The following is a 23,139-nucleotide window of genomic DNA, read 5'->3' as shown; positions in this document are numbered from 1 at the left end:
GGTGTAGTATCTGCAGACATTTTTTAGGCCTATGCAAACATGACATGGTACCCAAAAATCATCCAAGTAAAATAAGGCCTCAAAATCCTTGTGGCATTCCAATACTTTCAGGCCCTGCCATATGTCCAGAAGCAGATTAGGACCAGTTTATTAGGCTATTTCTTCTGAGAAATACAATTTCTAAAACAGTTTGTAATAGCCAAACCATCTCTATCAGGATCACCCGAAATGGCAGAGATACTAGGAAGGATTTCCAGGCCCCTTGACACTTCACAGAGTTTAGCGCTCATCAATATGATACTCTTTGGGCATAGTTTGGTTGCCTCAGCAAATGTAGTACCCACCCATTTTTCTCCAAGCCCAATGTCAGATCAGGCCGGAGAATGGAATTATAGGGATACTTCTGAAAGTTTGTGGTTCTTGCTTTCCCTTCTGTACTTTGTATTAGCATTTGGTAGGGCCAGGACAGACACACAGACACATGGTCATTGGAGAGGAGTTTGTTTCACCACAGAGTAAGCAACGGTTCAGTTGACATCTAAACCTTTCTCAAGACTCCAACTCCTCTCCAATGACCTGAAGTCCAGGTCTAGTGTTGTGATATAGATAGATAAAAATATTTCATTTTTTTTAAAAACATGCAGTATTAAGGATCCACAAAAATACCATGTGAAAACAGCCCTAGAAAAGCAAAAGCAGTCATGTTAAAAACTCTACATAAGAGGAGGCCAAGCTACCTCAGCACGGAATACTTACGTGAAACTGTACAAAAGAGAATCCATCTTCATCGACTAGGATCAGTGGAATGCGATTTGTACTAAACACCCATAATTCTTATATTACACCTCAGTATAATTTTATTAGAGTCAGCAGATAAGGAATCGTGGCTTCCACAATGGCACTGGTTCTTTTAATTGTATTAATATTTGTAAGAAAGAAAACACTTTGTAGAGCTTATAATGTTTAATAGCAAAAAGGAGAAATACAAAGCCCATGATTCAGCACAAGTAGTCCTTTACTCATGTGAACATTCTGGCAACATTAAATTATATCCAAGATTTTGTGACATGTCTGATAGATATTTTCTCACATCGTCTTCCGTTTCCTCTTCCTTTCCATCGGCCTGTATACAACCAGAGGAAGTTCCACGGTGGCCATTTTGTGCCCCTCCTCCATAGACAAGCCAGAGAACATCATTCTCTTGTTTATCGTCAGCCCCATGGCTCTAGCGATTTCAAGCATCCTAATGAAACACATGAAAACCACACATCTGGTTATATCCTGCATGCTGCGGGCACCAAAGTAACAGATTTGTGTTCCAGTAAGTATCAAACAGTGAGGCCTCATGCACACGACCGTAAAAACTCCCGTTATTACGGGTCGTAATTACGACCCGTAATAACGGGCTCATAGACTTCTATTGGCGACGGGTGCCTTCCCGTTTTCTCACGGGAAGGTGCCCGTGCCGTTGAAAAAGATAGAACATGTCCTATTTCAGGCCGTAATAACGGCACGGACAGTCCATAGAAGTCTATGGAGCTCTCGTAATGACGGGTGGCTACATGTGTGCACCCATCATTACGGCAGCGTTGCTAAGCGACGTCAGTAAATAGTCACTGTCCAGGGAGCTGAAAGAGTTAACTGATCGGCAGTAACTCTTTCAGCACCCTGGACAGTGACTACCGATCAGTATAAACCTGTAAAAAATAAAAATAAAAGACTTTCATACTTACCGACAACTTCCTGCTTCCTCCAGTCCGGTCTCCCGCCCGTTGCCTTGGTGACGCGTCCCTCTCGACATCCGGCCCGATGTCCTGGATGACGTTTCAGGCCATGTGACCGCTGCAGCCAATCACAGGTCAATCACAGGCTGCAGCGGTCACATGGACTGCCGCGTCATCCAGGGATGTCGGGCTGGATGTGAAGAGAGGGACGCGTCACCAAGACAACGGCCGGGTAAGTATGAATGTCTTTAACTTTTATTACAGAAAAGGCTGTCCCTTCTCTCTATCCTGCACTGATAGAGAGAAGGGGCTGCCGATTAGTGCAGTGCTATTTTGCCGCCAAAAACGTGCCCGTAAATACGGGTGGAATACGGATGACACCGGACCCATATTTACGGGCACGGGTTCGTAAATACTGGTGCAAAACGGGTGGAATACGTGTGACACCGGACCCGTATTTACGCCAGTATTTACGGGTGGGAAAAAATACGGTCGTGTGCATGAGGCCTGAGGTCCTGTGTGTAAGGTTAACAAAAGGACTGTGCTCAAAATGCAGTGATACAAATATACTAACAGGGACATGGCAGCATAAGCAACCACTAACATAGCAAATGTACAAAAAATAGCTGCTTTCCGAGACATACAATGAGAATACGAATTAAAGATCAACCTCCATCTAAGCAGCAATGTTGTATGAGGGGTGACAATAATGGATTTGACGAATGAGCAAATACTTGTACTATTGGTCATCAGTGCACAAGAAGAGCCTGTGAAAAAGGATAGGCCACCTTTCAATTAAGTACTTGTAGGTCAGGGCATCAGACGGGCAGAGAAGCTGTGCCTGTGTGCTCAACAGCAAGAGCCCAGAGGTGACGGACAGCCAGGGTCCCGCTGTAACGGCCGGGATCAGAAAAACATCTGAGCCAAGCAGTTTAACCCTTTAGAGGCCGCTGTCATTAGCAGCATCGAAGGTTTTTGACAGAGGGAGGTAGTTCCCACTGTCAGTCAATCGGCACTTCTGCAATGCACCAATCGGTTACCGCTGCTGCAAGGGGTCTAACAAAGGCTCCCAAGTTCTGCCATCGGTATCTGCCTGTTAGGCCATGCCAGAGGCATAACACTGACAAGCAATAAAGCGATCACTGAATGAAATGGGTAAGTTAGTATCCATTCAAATGAAAATCCTATCACTGAAGCAAAAGTGGAAGATATTAAAAGTTATAGTTTGATAGTCTTAAGATAGAGGCACTCAATTAACACTTATTAAAAGCAATATTTTCCAGTTTTGCTTCAGTGGCAAGCAATAAAGCTTTGGAATACTAGAACAGGATTTTTTGAGTACTCCCCATAAAATCCTTTTCTCATCCAGTTCATTGGGGGACACAGCCTGTGGCTATACACGGTTGCCACTAGGAGGCTTGACACAAAGAAAAGAAAAAAAGTGGCTGCACCTACAGAAAACACCCTGCCCACAGACACTGAGCTATTCAGTCTGTCCACATGAGGACACAAAGACATAAGGAGAATCCCTCAAACTGACAACTAAAACAAAAAAAAACAAATGGGTGGGAGCGGTGTCCCCCAGTGAACTGGATGAGAAAAGTATTTTACAGTGAGTTCTCCAAAAAATCCTGTTTTCTTGTTCAGTACATTGGGGGACAGACCGTGGGACGTCCTAGAGCAGTCCCCAGGAATGGGAACAGAACACAGGACATGTATTTTACAGATGTCTACAAGACCTTGCGACCTAGGGAAGGGTCTGCAGAAGCAGAAGGTTTTCACCTGGTAGAACTTGACCAAAGTGTGCAAAGAAGACTACATGGCCACCTTACACAACTAAAGGCCAGAGGCCTGATGGCACACAGCCAGGGAAGCTCCAGCCACTCTGGTAAAGTGGGCCGTGATCCGGAAAGGGGGAACATTCCCCAAACCTGATAAGTCACACAAACAATCATTTGAATCCAGCGATCAATGATGGCCTTCGAGGCCTTCTAGGACCCTCCAGGAGGAATAACAGGGAATCTATCTCCTGAAGGAAGCAATGAAAAAAAGATAAGTCCGCAAGGCATGGATGACACCGAGGTTGTGGAGGAAATGCACCCTCGGATTACTGGGAGATGGGAAGAAAGATGGCAAAACAATATGCTCATTCATGTGGACAGATGAAACAACCTTAGGCAAAAAAGGCACCGAGCGGAATACCACCTTGTCTTGATGAAGAGTCAGAAATGGAGAACGGGAAGAGGGAAGCTGCCAACTTAGAGACCCTCCATGTGAAGGTTACTGCGACCAGAAAAAAACACTTTCCAGGACAGAAAGCAAAGGGAGATATCTCGAGGGCTCAAAGGGGAGCAAACTGTAAGACATCTAAAACCTGATTGAGATCCCAAGAGGGGATCGCAAGATAATGGAGTAACGCATGAGCCACCCCCTGCCGAAAAGTCTTTAGGTCAGCCTTAGATGCCAATGGGCAACCGAACGGGAGAGACCATGAGCCCTCAGAATAGCAGCCTCAACAGCCCCACTGTTAAACATAGTGACCTTAAATTCTGGTGGAAGAGAGCTCCCTGGTGGGAGAGGTCCCCAAGAGAGAAGGTCGGGATGGAGAGGTAAGGGCCACAGGACGTCAGCCAACAGGGACACTAGGTCCGCCTACCAACAACGGCGTGGCAAATCTGGGGCTACCAGAAAGGCAAGAACCCCTTTTCACCATGAGCTGTCGGAAGAGCCACGGCACGAAAGGCAGTGGAGGAAAGACATACAGTGGACAAAAGTCAGGCCAAGTTGCCACAAGAGCATTCACTGCGTAGGCCTACAAATCTCATGCTCGGGAGTTGAGGCAGGAGATCTGGCGATTGAACCAGGAGCCCATCAGCTCCACGTCCGGATGACCCCACCTGAGACGTATTTGGTTGAAGGTTTCCTGGTGAAGTGACCCCCACCCGGCCACCACCTTATTGCGCATGAGAGTCTGCCACCCAGTTGTCTACCCTGGGAATGTATACTGCTGTCAGAACCGGGACATGAGCTTCCACCCAGGCCAGAACCTTGGCCTCGGCAATCACCGCCGCACTAAGCATGCTGCCCTGGTGATTTAGATAAACCATGGCTGTGACATGGCAAGGTTTTTCAGATTAAATTTATTTTATTTTTTTAACATGCTCCTCGTCGTTCTTAATATGTGAATTACAATGTCCGTGCAATTTAATTTGTTGGGGAGACCACTCAAATGCCGAATAAGAATAAACATAAATCACCTATACGAACACAGAGACTTGATAGTCCAGTCTCCAATAATTTTGTCACTGCTGGCCATTTGATCATTGACCTTATACTGGCACATAGGAGGGGAGGTGACAGGATAGCTGAACTCAAACACAGGGAACTTGAGTGGATTTTTAAATTGAATACGTTGTCTCCTAAAGGCCTTAATGTTGATTTTAAGGTTGGCCCGGTCGTCTCATGATGATACACTTTAGAGAACACGATGGGCCTTATTTGTCCTCAATGTATTAGAACTTGAATGCACATTCAGTTGATGGTTTTGTGCTTTTTATAGATTGTCAATTATTTGGTTGTCTATCCATACTTATCTACCTCTGCTTTTGTAAATTAAGATCTGTACGTGAACTATCTCCTCTGTACTCACGCGTCTAATTTTTTCCATTTTGTGTTCATGAGATTTTCTGATCTATTTTTATATGTCTTTTGTAAAAAATGTTTTTTTTGGTAATGTACATGGAAGTATCGACGCTTTACATTTACTACTGTCCCATACCCATATTGTATGTATTTGCACACTTGTAAAATATTTATTTATTTATCTCTTGCACAGATCTGTTTTTGGTTGGTCTGAACTCTAGGGATTTGGGGGTATACACGGCTGTATTCATTATCACCCTTTGTGAAGTACATTATTGCACCACCTATTGTGATATTCTTGACTCCCCATTATCCACCTACTGTGGCCTCTATTCTGTTCCTAGGCTTGGTCTGGTTGGATTCCACCTGTGTCCGGACCCATTCTACATCACAGATGCAGTTTGTGGTCTTAGACTGGTGAGTAAGTCTTGTCACTTGTTTATGGGTGTTTTGATTTCCTCAGTTCCGGAGATTGGAATACGAATAGGAGGATGATGACCAGTATTACGGTCCTTTGCATCTCTTGCCTTGAGCCTCACTTTTGATATTCAGCCCAATATTATGTAGTACTGACTAAGTGCCTTTATTAAATACCTCCATATATAATGGATCCTCTTTACACATATGTACATTGCTACAATAATATTTAGTATTAATGGGGGCTTCTGCCCATCTCCAAGATGTTGCCAGTGTCTCCCAGGGCCGTTCTGCACATGTGCGATATAGGTCAAGTTGACTATCAGTTTGTCTATCAGTTTGTGTCTGCGTCCTTAGCGCATGTGCAGTCGGCAAAATAGTCTCCCCATTAGCGCCTCGGACCTAAACCTCTGTACTGACATGCACAGTGGCGACATGTAGACCGAGGATGAGTAAGTCAGTTTCTGATAAGTTTCTCATAGGTAATTCGTTTTTTTACTTCATTGTTCACATCTTGTTTATTGGCTATTTAAGTATTTTGCAAAGATTAAATAGATGTCTCACACTGCACTTTTATATGAGCTTCTCAAATGATTGATGCTTCACTTTGTATAAGTCGTCACATATAGGACATTCTTCATTGCGCTTTCTAGCACATATATTTCTGCGGTCAAGGAGGACACAGCACCACAGAGACTCTTTAGCAGTATAAATAAGTTGCTGTAGATTTATTCAGACAGGTACATCAAAAAAAGTGGCCACAGAGCTGCAACGTTTTGGTAGGCAAACCCACCTTTGTCAAGAGAGTCTCCATAGTGCAGTGTCCCCCTTGACCAATATGCTGGATTAGCTATCCCATTAACAGCGTGCACACTGGAGCTCACCTGCGTGCTGGTTTTTCTTCTTTGATATATATTTCTGCACTTTATTATTAATCATGTTTTATGATCAGTGATGACGGAGTCCTTATCTACTGGCCACTGTTTGTATTTTCACATGCTTGAGAAAAGTCCTGTTGGAATTTATTCACCCATATAGGAGACGTTTCAGCCCCTTTATTTTTGGATGTGCGGCCTTGTCTTTTTTTATGGCTGTGGCATGGTCTGTTTGAACACGAACGGGTGCCCTGACAGTGTGGATGTCCAGCGCAGCAGGCACAGGAAATAGCTCTCAAGGTAGAGACCACAGCCCGAGAAAAACGAACCCCGGGGAGTGGCCGGAGAAGTAATCCACCCCCAAAGCGAGCAACAGACTGTGTAAGTATGAACTCCAGATCGAGAGAACCCAAGGATCGGTTCCACCGGGAGAGGATCGCTCGTTGAATAAGGCGGGTGTGGAATTGTGCAGAGGGAATGGTCTTGATCGAGGCCACCATGACCCAGACTACCCCCATGCAGAGGCAGAGTGAAGTTGGAACAGCTGTCTGCAAGGAACAAATATAGTACGGGAGAAAATTGGTAGAGGTTCTGGAGATAGGAAAACCTTCAGATCGAGTGTCAAGATGACCACCCCAAAAAGAAATCTGCTGGGATGGAGACCGGCAAGATTTGCAGCGGTTGATACTCCAACGGAATCAACTCCGTGTCCAGACTTGATCAGGATGTCGTCCAGGTACAGGGTGACCACATCATAATGAAGGGAACATTCGTAAATACTCCTGGGGCCGTGACCAGACTGAAGAGAAAAGCCACGTTAGTAAATAAGAGAATACCGCAAAGCACAGTAAAGCGCTGGTGCGTTTGAGAAGTAGGAATGTGCAGATACACATCCTTGATGTCCACTGAGGAAAGAACATCCTCCTGCACCATAGAAGCAATGACAGTTCGGAGAGATTTCATCCAAAAATTACAAACTCGAACATGTGCGTTGAGTCGCTCGAGGTCCAGGATGGGCCGCACCGAGCCGTCCTTTTTGGGCACAACAAAAAGGTTGGAATAGAAGCCCGAGAACCTTTGGCTTAAGTGTACCGGATTGATAACTCCTTGAAGTAGCAGAGTCAATTGCGTGAAAAAAGCCTGCCACACTGGAGAGGGACAGTTGAACAGAAAGAACTGAAAGAAAAGCTCTGGAGGGAGGCCGGCAAATGCGGTTTTGTATACTGAGGATACCACCTCCTGAACCCAGGCGTTTGAAATGAGAGCCAGACGCCCTTGAAGTGTAGCAGCCTGCCCCCCACCCCAGATGGATCTACTAGGAGCACACTTTCAGGCGGAAGTGGCCTTGCCGACTGCAGCCTTAGCAGATGGGGGCCGGGGTCGCCAGGAGGGGCGAGCCTTGAAGGAAGGTTTGGCCTTCTGAGCCCGGCGAGACTATGGCCTGACCGACGTGATGTTAGAGAACCTACAAAGGGACTGAAAATGAGGACTCGTCTTTTTGGCTGGAGTAGTTTGTTTGACGAAGATGGGTGCTCTTGCCACACGTGGCCTCAAATAATTTTGTCCAATCTAGGACCAAAAGAGACAGGAACCTGCAAATGGGAGCATAGTCAGGGCCCACTTGGAAGCTGTATCAGCAGACCAAGCTTTAAGCCAGGTAGTCCTACAAATAGCAACGGAAGATGCTGAGGCCCGAGCCACCAGAGGAGCTGCCTCACACACATACCTGGACGCATTAGAAATAAGGTGAGACAGATCCACCTGGTCCTCCCGAGCTCTGCTAACCCAGACAGAGGCAAAAAAATCGGGCGAAAGGCACAGCCAGAGGCTTAAAAGGTGGTTTTAGCAAAAGAGACCACAGAGCGATCCAAAGGATCTTTTAAGGAAGTGGAGTTCACCATAGGCAAAGTAGTAGCCTTGGCTAAACAAGAAACAGGATCCACCACTGAGACCTAACCCATTTGAAAGAAATCCCTTCTTGAAAAGGGCAGAAAACAGCCAGAGGGCTAGAGTGAGAAAACGTATTGTCCGGGTGTTGCCATTCCTTAAAGACAATCCCTACGTTCCAAATGGGCTGGAAAGCCCACCCACTAGGGAACATTGAGGCTGAAGAAAGGAGTCAGTTGAAGAAGGTGCAGAATCCGTAACCTGTAGAGTGTCACAGACAGCCCTAATAAGGGCCTCCACGGAGGTGGGTAGAGGGGGTATAGAACCCTTAACCAGATGAAATCAGTCGTAATCAGACAGTTTGCCCTCAGACAAAACCTCTCCTTGGGGAGAGGAAGCAGCGGACCTCACCTCTGGTGGGGGAGGTGAAATAGAAAAGGAGGTGAAAGCGAAGGCAGGCGTGTGGACCTGGTTTACTAGCATGATCTGCCACGAGAGGAAGACATGGACGGTGAGTCCAGATAAGAAAAAAAATAAAAAAATAGGACAAAACCGGAGTCATGGGGAGGGCGGGTAGTCGTTGCACCCAAGATGGACTGAGTGATGTTCACTAGGTTATCAACCGTTCTTTAAAGGGCATGGACCCATTCCGGATTCACATCCATCATTCCAGGGATGAGCAATACTGGGGGTGGCAGGCGTGCAGAGGCCGCAAACATTTGGCCAGGAAGTCGGAATGCATCGCATAAGGAAGTTGACTGACCACTTGGAACCGGTATAATAAATTGCACAGGTTGTCTGGCGTAAGGGTTCTTCCTTAAAGGTCAGACATGGCAGTAGAGGGGGTTACTAAACCACACACTGTACTAGTGGGAGTGAAGGAACCAACAGAACTACTCAGGACTGCACAATAGATACTCCTATTTAGGGAGTAATGGCAGCCTTCACTTAGTACTGTTAGGATAATCACACACACTCCTACAGGGATTAATCTCAGTGACAGAGGTTAGGATGCTTGTAGAGAAAACAGAAAAAGGCCAAGTACCGGTTCTATCTGTTTTTCAGAGTGCCTGATGTCCCTCCTGTGGCAAAGCTGCAGCAGCACTGGTCAGGAGGTCCTGTTTTACCAGCAGCGGCCGTCCAAATGATTGTAAGAGCAGTGCAGCAGATAAAGGGACATATAGGCTCCGCCCCTGGCCGCTTGTGACGGGCCAATCAGAGGAGAAGGCAGAGTCCCCATGAGGGGATAGGAAAGGAGCTAGCTGGAATGCGATTGGAAGGGAGGGAATAAGGGCACGTCCACTGCTTGTACTATGGAGCTGAAAATCACAACGTTGAAATAAATGGTGCTGCAGACAAGATGAGCCCAGGAGCCCCAAACTACATGCTACTGAAGGGTAGGTCCAAGGAACTTCTACTACATACAAGCGGTGGCCCAGGGGGGAGTAACACTCACAATCATCTCAGATAAGTGACCAGCAGCACCCCCACAGGGTTCCTTCCTTTAATAAGGGGACACTGGTGGGAGCAGTGTTACAGGTGCTCCTTAGGCTGGTGGGTCACAGAGGAGTTGACGCTCTTGTCCCACTTATCTTCACAGGCGGGTTGAACATCAGTGCATTTGCAATGTGACACTGTGTGCCTGCCAATTAGAGGACATGTGTCAAACCTTAGTCCCATCTTCTTGCTTGATGAAAAAAAAGAAAGTAGAGACTGCTGCATTAGCGGAAGCGTCTGCCTCCTAAAACACTAAGCGAAGACTGAATAGCTCCGTGTCGGTGCGCAGGGTATATCCTGTAGAAGGAGCCACTTATTACTTAGTGTCAAGCCCCCTATTCGCAACAGCATTTAAGCACTGTCTGTGTCCCCCAATGTAATGACCGAGAAAAGTATTCCAAAGCGTTTTGTAAGCAACCAGCGGATCTGCTTTGTTCCTTTTCACCCCACTCTTCCAAAAACATAAATAAATCGTTCAATAAAAACTACATTCCACCCTCATAACCAAAATGCTAGATGCATTGTTATAACAACTTTTTTTCCCATAGAACAAGCTAATATTGTACAAAAATACAAAAACTTAAAACAGCTATACATATCTGGTATTGTATTAGTAGTGATCCGTAGAATAAAGTTTGTTATTTTTACCGCACAGTAAAAAATAATGCAGAACTAAAAAAAAAATAAAAAAAAAAATAGATAACCTGCAAAGATCAATGGAATTGTTTTTTTTTTTAAATATATATTTGTTTTTTTTTGCAATTTCCCTTCAAAATTAGTTATTTAAAAAAACTGAATCAGTAAGTTATATGTATCCTAAAATGGTTAAAAAATACAACTCGCCACACAAAAAACAAGCCCTCGTACAGCTACAATGATGGGAAAAAAAAATAAAAAAAATCAGGGCTCTTAATTGGTGGTAAAAAAACACAAAACTACTATTTCATCATTGAAAAGGGTATTCCCATCTCAGACTTGTGACATATGTACAGTATGAGATATGCCATAAAAGCCTAATAAATATGGGTCCGAGCTGTGATACCCGCAACCATCTCGAGATAGGGCCCCCCCCCCCAACAAGCGAGATACATGCCGCATCGAGGCAGGGAATCGGTGCCGAGCTGGCTGGAGGTTCCTGAAACAGCGGAGCTCGCTGAGCTACGCGGTTTCTATAACTCCCGTAAAAGTGAATGGGAGTTACAGAAACAGCATAGCAAAGGAGAAGTCAACTCACCAGACAGGTTGGGGGAGCCTCGATCTCAAGATAGATGCAGGTTCTAGAGCATCTATCAGACATTTATGGAATATACTATGCATTATAAAATGGGAATACCACTTTAAGGCCTAAAATGGGATGGCTCTTAAGGGGTTAATAAAACAGGACGCTTTCTATTTCTATGTAGTCATGTGACCTCTCTGCTGGACAGCTTAGAGGACCCACAGGGGGAGGGGCATATGTTGCAAGGTATTCTCTAGAGAGAGATATATAATCTATATTTATTTATATATTACACACACAGTGATTTCATACCTGTTCTCTGTAAGCTTTAGATCCCTCTGTAATAACGTCAGATCCACTTGAAAATTAGAAATATGCAATGCCAGGGCTAGGGCATGGGACACAATTTTACATTTCATTGTGGCAGATATTGTATTCTGTACTCTGGAAAAGGAATAGAAGATCATGTCATGGCTATTTGGCAGCCCAGGACAATTTATAATTTACATTGTATGATTAATGCATAGGCTTCCAGGCATCCCAGTTCATGTCTTTAGTACTTAAAGGCTATGTAAACCTTTAACAGTGATTTCTATAACTATGCCAGTGTGTTTGGTGCAACCTTAAATTAGTTTCTATTAAAAATGCTTCACTTTTTGAGATACAGCTGCTCTGTATCCTGTATGCAAAGCAGCTGTATGGTTCGCTAAGACCGGAATCCGTCAATCCCGCGGACCTGACTGGCTCAGGGTCTCTGACACGCAGGATCCACCTGTAATCTATCACATCTAAGTTATGTACTTAGATGTGATTGATAACAAGTGGATCGACCCGCTGACACTGAACCCATCAGTCTCGCGGACCTGACAGGTACAGGATTCAACGTACGCTACAGCTGCTCTGTATACAGAATACAGAACTGCTGCTGCATCTCAAAGTGTAAAATAATTTAACAACGAATTTGAAAGTTGCATCAAACACACACACACACACACACACAACTAAATATAAATATAAATAATTTTTTAGGCACTATGCACACAGGTTTATTTTCATCAGATTACTCGTCATATAAATGTCAATTTTAAAAAATTATGTTTTAAAGATATAAGGACCATATCATTATACATATAAAGTAGTACAAAGAGGTACATAAAAAAAAAATCTTTTAGATAAAAATTAAATTGTGAGCACCATTAGGGAGTGATTTAAATGAAGACAACCTCTGTACAACGCTATGAAATATGTCGGTGCTATATAAAGCAACAGGAAATAAAATAAATCATAACATACAAAACACAGTTGCTAGCTATAATAGATACACAATCTTAATACAATGAACGGATGTGGTTGTCTTACCGACAGTGTACAACAAAAAATTTTAACTCCCTGTAAAGCCAATTTCTCGTTAGAGAGGCTCTGTCACTAGTTAAATAATGCCCAATCTCCTATCTAAACTCCTAGGCGCAGTCACACTGATAAGTCTAGTGAAAATTGTGTCCCAAAAATGTATGCGCTTTTTTTCTAAAATACGCAAACGAGGCTATACTAGACAAGAGGGTGTCCACACCAGCAATTCTCCTGAGGTGGAGCTACCTCACAGCCTCTGACTCTGTCCTATCAGCATGAAGCTGCTTCACACAGTGTGAGAGAGTGAGGCTGGAGGGAAGGGGGATCACTTCAAGTAGCAATATATCAGACTGTGGACCCCCTACAAGTGTGGTTTTCACCACCAATTAATTATAATCTTTCATATGGCACCAGGATTCTAGCTGGTGAGGAGTTGAGAATGGAAGCTGTATACTTTAATTTCACACTGTGGTGCTGGGCAGGGAAGGGGAAGAAGCTGTATGCTGATTGGACAGTATCATACAGAAAACATTACACAGCCCAGAGTGAAAAGAAAGAGTAACCTCCCATTCGACAAGAATAGCCAAATTAGCATTTTTTTTTAAAATGCACATAACTCTTTGGAAAAAACATTAAAAACTATAGATATCAGCATCATAGCGCCAATTAGTTAGGAGATAGGGCATTAATAAACTAGTGAGACCCTCTTTAAATTCATTGAGGGACACAGCATCATGGGTATAGGCCCTTGCCACTAGCAGGCAGGAAAAAGGAAACCGTAGGTGTGAAAAAACAAAAACCATGTTCACGGTCCCAGGAGAAAACGAAACTAAGAATAGGTCCCGGGTGTGGAACAAACAAAAATAAGACGCCAGATAAGTGTCCCTCAAAGAATTCAACGAGAAACAGATTTTACGGTAAGTACACAAATCTTGTTTTCTTGTTAATATCGTTGGGGGGACAGCACCATGGGACGTCTAAAAACAGTCCCAGAGGGTCATGGCCCGCCTAACACATAGCTGCCTGCAGCACCCTGTGACCCAAACTGGCATCAGCAGAGGTCAAAGAATAAATTTATTTTTTTTGTTACCAAAACACTTAAGGAAGGTGTGCAAAGAAGCAGCCTTGCAGACCTGAGCAACTAAAAACTTGGTCTTACCATTCATGAGCCAACAGCCCTTTTAGAATGAGCAGTAACCCGAGGGGGTGGGGCGACACACACACACAACTTTCCTCTTGGAAGTCACAGACCGGATCCAACACACAATGGTGGCATTGGATGCAGCCAAACCCCTGTGTGGCCCTTCAGGAGCAAAAGAATAAAGTAAAAAAAAGTGAGAACAATTTCTTGATATAGAAGACAAAGACTACCTTTGGAAGGAAGGACGGAAAAACACCTTAACAGTATGGATCACCAAAAGGCAGCAAGTTCCGAAACCCACATGGAGGTGAGAGCCACCATAAAAGATACCTTCCAGGAAAAGAGACAGTGAAACTTTCAAAAGCAGCCACCTGAAGAGCCCCGGGTACCAAATTATGATGTCCTTGGGGCTGAAGGGAGGGACTGAATGAGACACCCCCTTGCAAAAATGTATCTTTCATCTCATCTATTAAAGTGTCGTTCTTCCCATAGAATTTTCTCTGTGCAGGCTTGACAGAGGAGTTTCTTATGGGCAATTGGTATATATTTTTTTTTATAACACGTGCCACATTTTATGTTATATGAGTCTACTTTAGATTTTTGGGGTCTGGTCACCTTAACAAGAAGCAAAAGGGAAATTTAGGTAATTTCCACACACCCCCTCTAAAGGGTTCCAGATCCCCTGACATTAATACTTACTGGGCCAGAGTTTGCGCTGGGCTCCACAGAACCAGAGCGGCATTCTAAACACATGTTTAATTAAAGTCCTACCTTAGAAGAAGGAGACTACCAGGCAGCAGCCTATCCGAACTGAATACCCGAAGCCAAATGGCGCACTGCACAGGAGGCACCAACCGCCATAGTGGAATGGGTTGTAATTGGGAATGAGGGTTCCTTCCCTGTGAGCTGATAGACCTTGCAAATAGCCAACCACAGCCATCGAGCGATTGTAGCCTTAGAGGCTGCCAAGCCCTTCCTCGGACCCTTCGGGACCACGAACAAGTAGTCGGGGGTGGCTAAAGGAGGAAGTGACTGATCGGTAGACCTCACAAGGCACGGACCACATTCAAAATGTGAAGAGAGTGTTCCTTAAGATGCACAGTGACTAGCAGAAGGACGGCAAAACGATATCTTCCAGGTGAGCAGGCGCAATGAAATCTCACCAAGAGGCTCAAACGAGGCAAACTGCCTTATCACTTGTGTATTACACACCGTATTTATTTTTTGCACTACAAATTTATATTCAAGCCCCACACGCCACTCCCCTCAAGGCTAGTGGGAGTGGCTATTATTTAACACACCTGAGCACTTTCCTTCAGCAGCGCTTTTGACCTGTCTGCGTCCTGCTGGGCTTATACCTGCCCAATTAGTGAGTTTGACCTTTCTTGTGTTTTTAATCTTAAGCTCTGTCCCATTTTTTTCTGTATTGCAGAGAAAACTAAAGTTAGATCCCAAGACGGAATTGGGGGCCGATAGAGGGGCACCACGTGTGCAACCCCCCGTAAAAAAATAAATTGGACATCGTATTTGGATTGACATAACAATAGAGCGACAAGGCTGGTCGGAATCACCTCGGCCTTAATACTTCTAAGAAACTTATGAAGTAGAGGCAGCGAGGAAATCCATGTGGTCACAAACAAATACACAGTAAACAGTGAAGTCCCTGTTCTTCCTAAACCTCTGTCCCTACCTACTTGTACGAGCCGAACTAAACGACAGCGCACAACTGGGCGGCGTTCTCTATACTAGTACCAGTGAAACTGACAAACGGATAAGACAGACAGTACGAAATAACAAAGGGTGACCTGGGAAGTACATGGGAGAGGCAGGGCAATTGCGCCACGGACAAGTCCGGGCGCAAAAGGCTGAGTCAGGCAGGCAGGGTCAAACCGGGAGGGTGTGGAAAAAACAAAAAAGTCAGAAGGCAAAGAAAAAAAAAAAAAAAGTCAGGAGTCCAGCCGGGGTCAGGTCACAAAGGAGTCAAAATGCAGGTCGCTCAGGGGAGTCTGAAACAAGGGAAACCACCAGGCTAGGTAACTAATTACGGGCAAAGGCCTACTACCCCAGGCTGTACTAAATAAGGAGAGGGCGGGAGCTCAGTATCAGCCAGGCTTTGATTGGCCTGACACTCCTGAGCTCCTATTGGCTGCAGACTGCCTCAGTCTGCCAGGCCGGGCGACGCCCGAGCGAGTAACTCAACGTCCTGGAGACCGATGGAGCAGCAGGAAGGGAGTACGTGACACATGTATAACCAGGATGAAGTGATCCCATGGAGCCATCAGAGAATCGACCGCATACGCCTCAGGATCCCGAGGACCCAACAAGCCCCACCTAGACTAAATTTGTTCTAACACCTTGTGATGAAGGGGCCCACTCCCTTAGGGCTTATTTAGACGAACTTGTAATATGGCCGTGCAACGCGCGTGATTTTCACGCGCCTTGCACGGACCTATGTTGGTCTATGAGGCCGTGCAGATTGTCCGTGAGTTTCACGCAGCGTGTCCGCTGTGTAAAATTCACGACATGTCCTGTATTTGTGTGTTGTTCGCGCATCACGCACCCTTTGAAGTCAATGGGTGCGTGAAAATCACGCGCAGCACACAAAAGCACTTCCGTGTGACGCGCGTGATTCGCGCAACAGCAGTAAGAACTATGAATGATAACAGAAAAGCACCACGTGCTTTTCTGTTTACAAACATACAGCGTGTCATAATGGCGGCTGCGCGAAAATCACGCAGCCGCACACCATATGATGACGACACACGGAGCAGTTATGTACCTTTTGCGAGCACAAAACGGCGCGTTTTTTGCACGCGCAAAACGCACACGCTTGTCTGAATCCGGCCTCAGGTCGACCTGATCAGGACTCCGATAATCTGCGACCCAGTAGTCAACCCCGGGAACGTGAACTGCCAAGGAGGAAGGAAAATAATGCTCCGCCACTCCAGTACCTTAGATTCTCCCGCCTTTGCCGCCGAATTCAGTGTCCTGCCTTGGTGATTGGGGTAGGCGACTACAGTGACACTATCTGGACTCTGAACAGACTATCGGACAGAAGAGTCGTCCAGTGACAGAGGATAATTGCCCTCCGTTCGAAAAAGTTGATGGGGAGATTGGTTTCAGGAGATTGCAAAAGGCGCATCCCCAATCCCAAAAGTTGGCAACTGTAGAGAGGACCTGCCAATGGAGTAGGAAAATGAAGAGGCCTGGAGGGATTGCCAGGGAGAATAGCCACCAGACACAAGACAAGCGGTCAGTCAAGGGAAGGAGAAATCAGTGGTCTAGGAAATCCATCGGGAGCGACCACACCCTGAAGAAGACTATTGTAAAGCCAACATGTTGCCCAAAACCTTAACGGAGGTTAAACTTTGCGTCAGTGCTTTTAACCTTGGAATGTGATTACATTTGTAATGCACTTACTGTATCAAAATTGGCCCCTTTTCCCGATGCGGCCATGGGGCACATGGTGACGTCACTCTTTGCCGCTGTGTTTACCAGCCGTATACCGATCACATGGTCAAACCGTTAAAAGTTTCTGCCTGGTATACGAAACGTCACTAGTACCGTCCCGTTATACAGCTAGGAATGCATGCGCGGTCCCTGCTGTTCTCTCGCTTGACAGATTTGAGGAAATATCCTCTGAAAAAGGATACATAAAATCCAAATCTAGAGGTCTGTGCAAATTTCTTATTAGGGGGTTTCAATTACTTGTAGACTACCTCTTTAAACTCTGAGTGGGAGGGGAAAGCTTTGTGCGATTGCCTTGGGCCAAGGAAGGGGAGAGTCTCCCCAAGGGGGCATGGGTCCGCATCTGTAAGGTGTGTCTGACCGCAGTGATTAGACAATCCATCGTAGAGGACAACTTGGAAGATTGCTCCACATTCCTCTCCAGACTGGAATAAGACTTCACCCCTAAACAAGGAATCCTGGTGAAGGGAAGCAGATCAGTCCCCAGGAGATGGAGACTAATGAGGCAGGTGATATGGAGGGCGGGGGCGAGTATGCGCAGATACGATCCGATTAGGAGGCCGGTCACAGGAAGAAGACCTGGAAAGAGTCTCCCCAGAAGGTGTAGGCAAGGTGAACCATGATGCCCTTCATGGACTGGGTGGCATTGGAGAGGTCACAGACGACCCTGGAGAGGGAATGAGCCCATTGCGTTACAGCTTCAGCATTAGGCATTGCTGGGCATGGCGGAGATGGCTGGGCTGTCCACAGAAGCTTGGTCTGGAGCTCAGCATGCATCGCACAGAGTGGTAGGTGGACCACATATGAATTGTTGGCCCCATGTGGAAGTTAACTACATAAGTTACCTGTCGAGAGGATTCTCCTCTACTACCATGACAGACAACAGAGGAGACACCACATTCATCAGTTACAACTGGGGAAAAACTAGTGACTATTAGTCCACTCCGTATACTAATAGGGACTACCTTAGTAGGGTGAAATGGCCAAAGTGTTCTAGGAATATGCTCTCCTACTGTAATTAACTGGCTTGGGGTCTGGGAAGGGTTTAGGAATTGAGGGGGTGCCAAAGGCAGATCCTCCTCGTTTGGAGAATGTACAACGTGGTCCCAGTGCCAACAGTAGCAGCAGCCATGGAGAGGTCCTATGATGCAGTGTCCCTGCTAGTCTGAGTAGCAGAGAGCAGGATATAGAGCTGCCCCCTTTCCGTGCCGCCGGTGACCAAACGCTAGCCAGCAGGGGCAAGTGCGCCCCCTCTCTGTTGAGAGCCAAAAAAAAAATGGTGCCCCACATGGCACAGCTCATAGGGGGACCGTGTGCCCCCCCCTAAGGTGCCCCTAGGGAAGTAGCCTGGAGCCGGCCTGTAGCAGTGCAGAGAGCAAGGAGTCACCTGACACGAGTGCCAGCAAGACATATGCACCACAGGGATGCACCAGAAAAACGTGCACCAAAAATGCATCAACAAAACACATCAATATTGCCATAGGCAAAAAGATTAGCCCTGGTTTCCCAGGTACCTATTGAACGCTTACTATTATAACATATAACTTTATTGTAACTGAATATTAAGCATACAATTAAGATTAAAAGCACAATGTGAACTTAAAGTCCCTATATAGTTATGCTAATATTGCTCAGCAGTCTGTATGATCTGAGTGCAGGTCAAAAACACCACATCTGATGACCACACTGCCTGTATGAGATAACGGTAGTTAGCGGCTGCAGTCCGCTAAAGAAAGGACTTGAATTAACAGGCCACATTGAATTTTAAAAAGAGAAACGCCCCCAGGACAAAAATGCATCAGGCACACAAGTAGAGAAGGGGGGGGGGGGGTAATACAGTCTTGAAGTCTACTTCATCCCCAGAAATGTAAGATCAGTTGGGAAGTCCCCCGTCCCCACATGAGCCAGATGCGGTGAGGTGGGAAACTGCTGGGGAGCAAAGTGGGTGGGACAGCTGGCGGGCAGCAGAGGAGCTTGCACTCTTGTCCCTTGCCTTCGGCCAAAAAAACAAACAAAAAAAAAAACAAAAAAACACCACACCACCACCTTTAAAATCATGGTTTATATAATCTATCATTTTCTGATGATACATTCCCTTTAAATCTACAGTAGAGACTAGGAAGGCATTGTTAGCCTTCTTTTATTATATTTCAAACATAAAAGAAAAAAATCACTCACCTTTCATTTTTAAATATTGATACAGTGAAATTATTCAAAAAGTTGCAACTTATAATATTTGGACATTCCAGAGCAGAAAGATCTAAAAAAACAGAACACAAACATAAATCAATTCTAGTTCATAACCTACTGAAACATTTCAATAGCACAAGAGATTCTATGCAATTACTTCTAATGCGGCATTTACCCAGGAATGCAGATTGAATCCATAGATAAAAGCAGTTTGTCATTCAAAAAATGCTCCCAGAAATGTGACTGACACCAAAACAGTTTATCAAGCTGGTGCACGCAGAGTAATTTGATGCAATTCTGAAGCTTATGCCATTTCATGGCTGTTGTACATGTATTCTCAATATATATAAAAAAAATATGTCATGTTAGTTCATAATAAATTTTTATTTTTTTAAAGTGACCACTGAGTTTTTTCTTAGCCACACATTAAAATTTTTCATACATTTAGCAAGTATATGAACTGTGCATGTCCGATAATATGGCTCGTTTACTTGCATCCTCTAAAGCAAAAAACATTACAATTTCTTCGCTATTAGATGAAGATATTGAACATGGAGACAGAGGGCATACATCAAGCAACTACATTTACGATAAACGTGTAAAATTGTGGCTCATGGGGCGTGGCCTAGCAAGCTATGCGAGAGGACGTGCTGCTCCCGCTACTTATCCTGACATTATTGGCTGTACAGCTCTAAAGGCGAAGATATCAGTGTGATACCTACCTGAACTCCAGGTGACATTTGAAGAGGCTCCTTATTTCGAAAGGCTGTAAAACTCGTTCCAGAAAGGAGGGTGGTGGCAGGGCCGAGGCCCAAAATGGCACCGAAGCATCGGTGCGAGAACCACCCACACCAGGCCCCAAGCAAAAACGCAGTGGCAGCCCGCCTGGAGTGATTTGCTCCGTCTCAAGGCTCTGGACATACAGCCAACGATACCATCTCCTGCAGTGACCCTGGAAGGGGAAGCCATGAATATGGAGAAGTTTCCGGAAGCGCGGAGGATACTCCAGGAGCTAATGTCGGTTAGTGACTATACCCTACAAGCGCAGGGGAAAACTTCTGAATCTACTATAGCAGAGAGGTCTACAAAGTGGTCTCACACTGCAGCAAGGCACTAACTCTTCTTGCTAAACAAATTGGCAGTGTTAAAGAACACTAGATATTCTAATTCATTAAGGACATCAAAAAGTAAATTTTATTTCAGTAATTCAATTCAAAAAGTGAAACTCATATTATATAGATTCATTTTTCTGTGCTTGATTGGCGAGCAAATTCGTCTGACCTAAACCCCATAGAGAATCTATGAGGTATTGTTAATAGGAAGAGGACACCAGACCCAACAATGCAGACGAGCTGAAGGCTTCTATCAAAGCAACCTGGGCTTCCATAACACCTCAGCAGTGCCACAGGCTGATCGCCTCCATGCCACGCCGCATTGATGTAGTAATTTATGCAAAAGGAGCCACGGCCAAGTATTGAGTGCATACATTGAGGCGGAAGGTACCACGGAAGTTCTGAGGGAATTCTATAATTTTTATACGCCTTTATACAAGTCTACTGTAACATACGATCAGTCTTCTCTGCATACATATCTGTCTGCTATTGAGTTGCCTAGGCTGACACAGGAGGCGAGAGATCAGTTGGAGGGGTCTATCACCCTTGAAGAGCTACAGAAGGCGGTTGGAAATAAGAGAAAGGAGAAAGCACCAGATGGCATCCCAGCTGAATTATACAAACTATATGGTGAGGATCTACTTCCCAAACTACTAGAAGTATATGAGGAATCACTTGAAAAGGGTTCTCTCCCTAGGTCTCTCTACGAGGTAATAGTGGTGGTACTGCCTAAACCTGGTAAAGACCCAAGCCTTCCAGGCTCGTACGGACCCATCTCTCTCCTCACGTCAGATGTAAAGATACTGGCCAAAGTACTCCCGGACAGGCTGGCAGGAGTAATCATTTCCATAATTTATCCTGACCAATCAGCGTTTATGCCAGCCAAATCTACAGTGGTCCATTTGAGAAGGTTGTTCTTGAATGTCCAGCCAGCTCCCATGGCAAGGCTATTTTATCGCTGGATGCTGCCAAGGATTTCGATAGCATTGAATGGGGCTACTTACTGGCTGTGTTCGATAAAATAGGCTTTGGACCCAAATTCCTCCGGGTCAAATTGTTATGTGGCGCCCAGAGCCAGAATTAGGGACAATAATGCATACTTAGAGGTCTTTACTCGAGAGAGAGGTACCAGTCAGGGGTGTCCTCTTTCACCACTTGTTTGCAGTGGCCATTGAGCCCTTGGCAGCCAAACTGAGCATGACAAGAGATGTTAAGGGTTTCCAGTATGGGAATTGGAAAGAGCAGGTGGCACTCTACACAGATGACCTGTTATTTGTGGAAGATATGCATGAGTCATGGGGAAATGTTCATCATAGACATATTTGGTATATCCTCAGGACTTACCATAAATTGGACCAAATCCGCCTTATTACTAATGGAACCAGATGCCATAGTACCTCAGCTTAATGGTCTGATCATACCAAAAGTAGGCAAGTTCAAATACCTAGGTATTTGGGTCTCAAGGGACGTCACTGAATATGTATCCCTTAACGTGATGCCGATGATTGGAAAATTGCGACAAAGTAGACGCTTGGGTGAGATTTCCGTTATCTATAAATGGGAAGAGCAAACCTGGTGAAGATGACCGATTCCACAACTGCTGTATATATTACATAATGCATCGGTGTGGATTCGGACTGATCTTTTCAAGACTATACATGGGATCTTTCGAGATCTTATATGGAAAAGGGGAAGTCCACATATTAAACTTGAGAAACTACAGATGTCAGAAACAGAAGGTGGTTTCGCTTTCACGCATGCTGGTGTCTACTATTTGGCATCACAACTTCAGCATATGCAAGGCTGGGACCTAGAACAGAAGGAGGGCTCTAGTTATAAAATCCTTAAATATATTCTAGGAAGTAGATCAGTTTTGGAATCATTGGAGGCACATATGATTAGTGTCCCCTACTATGCCAACTCATTCTGTTACATGGGAGAAGTGGAAATAATTTCTAAATATCTCAGGATATACACGATACACACCCATATGGGATAATCCTACTCTGGGGGAATTTCATATTTTGGAAGGTTTTGAAGGCTGGATGCAGCGAGGTGTGAAATATGTTTATCAGATATATGACAATGAAGGATTCAAATCATTCCAGCAATTACAGGACAAATATTCTCTACCCCAGTCTTTTAGATGCCTACAGCGGAGACATGCGGCTCACAACCAGTATAGAGATGTCTCTACCACCATGTGCAAGACGGAAATGGTGGATCACATCGTTAAAATGGAAACATCCCGTACTTTAATTTCCTTTGTGTACAAATGGCTTCTATCAAAAGTTTTGGGAGACCCAATACAGGGGCTTAAGGAGCGATGGGAGGTTGATGGAGGTCCTATGTCAATTGAGACTTAGAATAAGGTGTTGGAGTTATCGCCTAGGCTGTAGGGTTGTTACGACACCAGAATTTGGACTTCGATACCGATACTTTGTCTAGTATTGCGATTCGATATAAAACGATACTTTGGCAACAATTTTTTAAAAAGTGCCATTTTCTGATGGGAGGGAAAGGGTGTGATGAATTTTGAGCCTCCATGTGCCTCACATTAATAGTAATTAACCCCATCGTGTTTATCAGTGTCATAATGGACATTAGGTTAATGTGT

The 23,139-nt window shown here is 45.0% G+C and overlaps 1 protein-coding gene across 4 annotated transcripts in view; it reads right to left on the bottom strand.

The window, feature by feature from the left end:
- Positions 1–944: 944 nt before the first annotated feature.
- POLR1E (RNA polymerase I subunit E) overlaps positions 945–23,139 on the bottom strand; it is a 77,681-nt gene continuing 55,486 nt past the window's right edge. For all 4 annotated transcript variants that reach the window (XM_075851416.1, XM_075851436.1, XM_075851442.1 and 1 more), the window contains 3 exons: positions 19,399–19,480; positions 11,574–11,705; positions 945–1,243 (listed from right to left, as the gene is read on the bottom strand). In XM_075851416.1, the coding sequence (XP_075707531.1) occupies positions 1,087–1,243; positions 11,574–11,705; positions 19,399–19,480 (371 nt within the window). In that variant the 3' untranslated portion in view covers positions 945–1,086. The remainder of the gene's footprint in view (positions 1,244–11,573; positions 11,706–19,398; positions 19,481–23,139) is intronic.

Source organism: Rhinoderma darwinii, chromosome 1 (assembly GCF_050947455.1).
Source record: "Rhinoderma darwinii isolate aRhiDar2 chromosome 1, aRhiDar2.hap1, whole genome shotgun sequence".
Lineage (NCBI taxonomy): Eukaryota > Metazoa > Chordata > Amphibia > Anura > Rhinodermatidae > Rhinoderma > Rhinoderma darwinii.
Note: the sequence above shows the minus strand (reverse complement) of the source record. Positions and strands in the feature narration are given on the sequence as shown.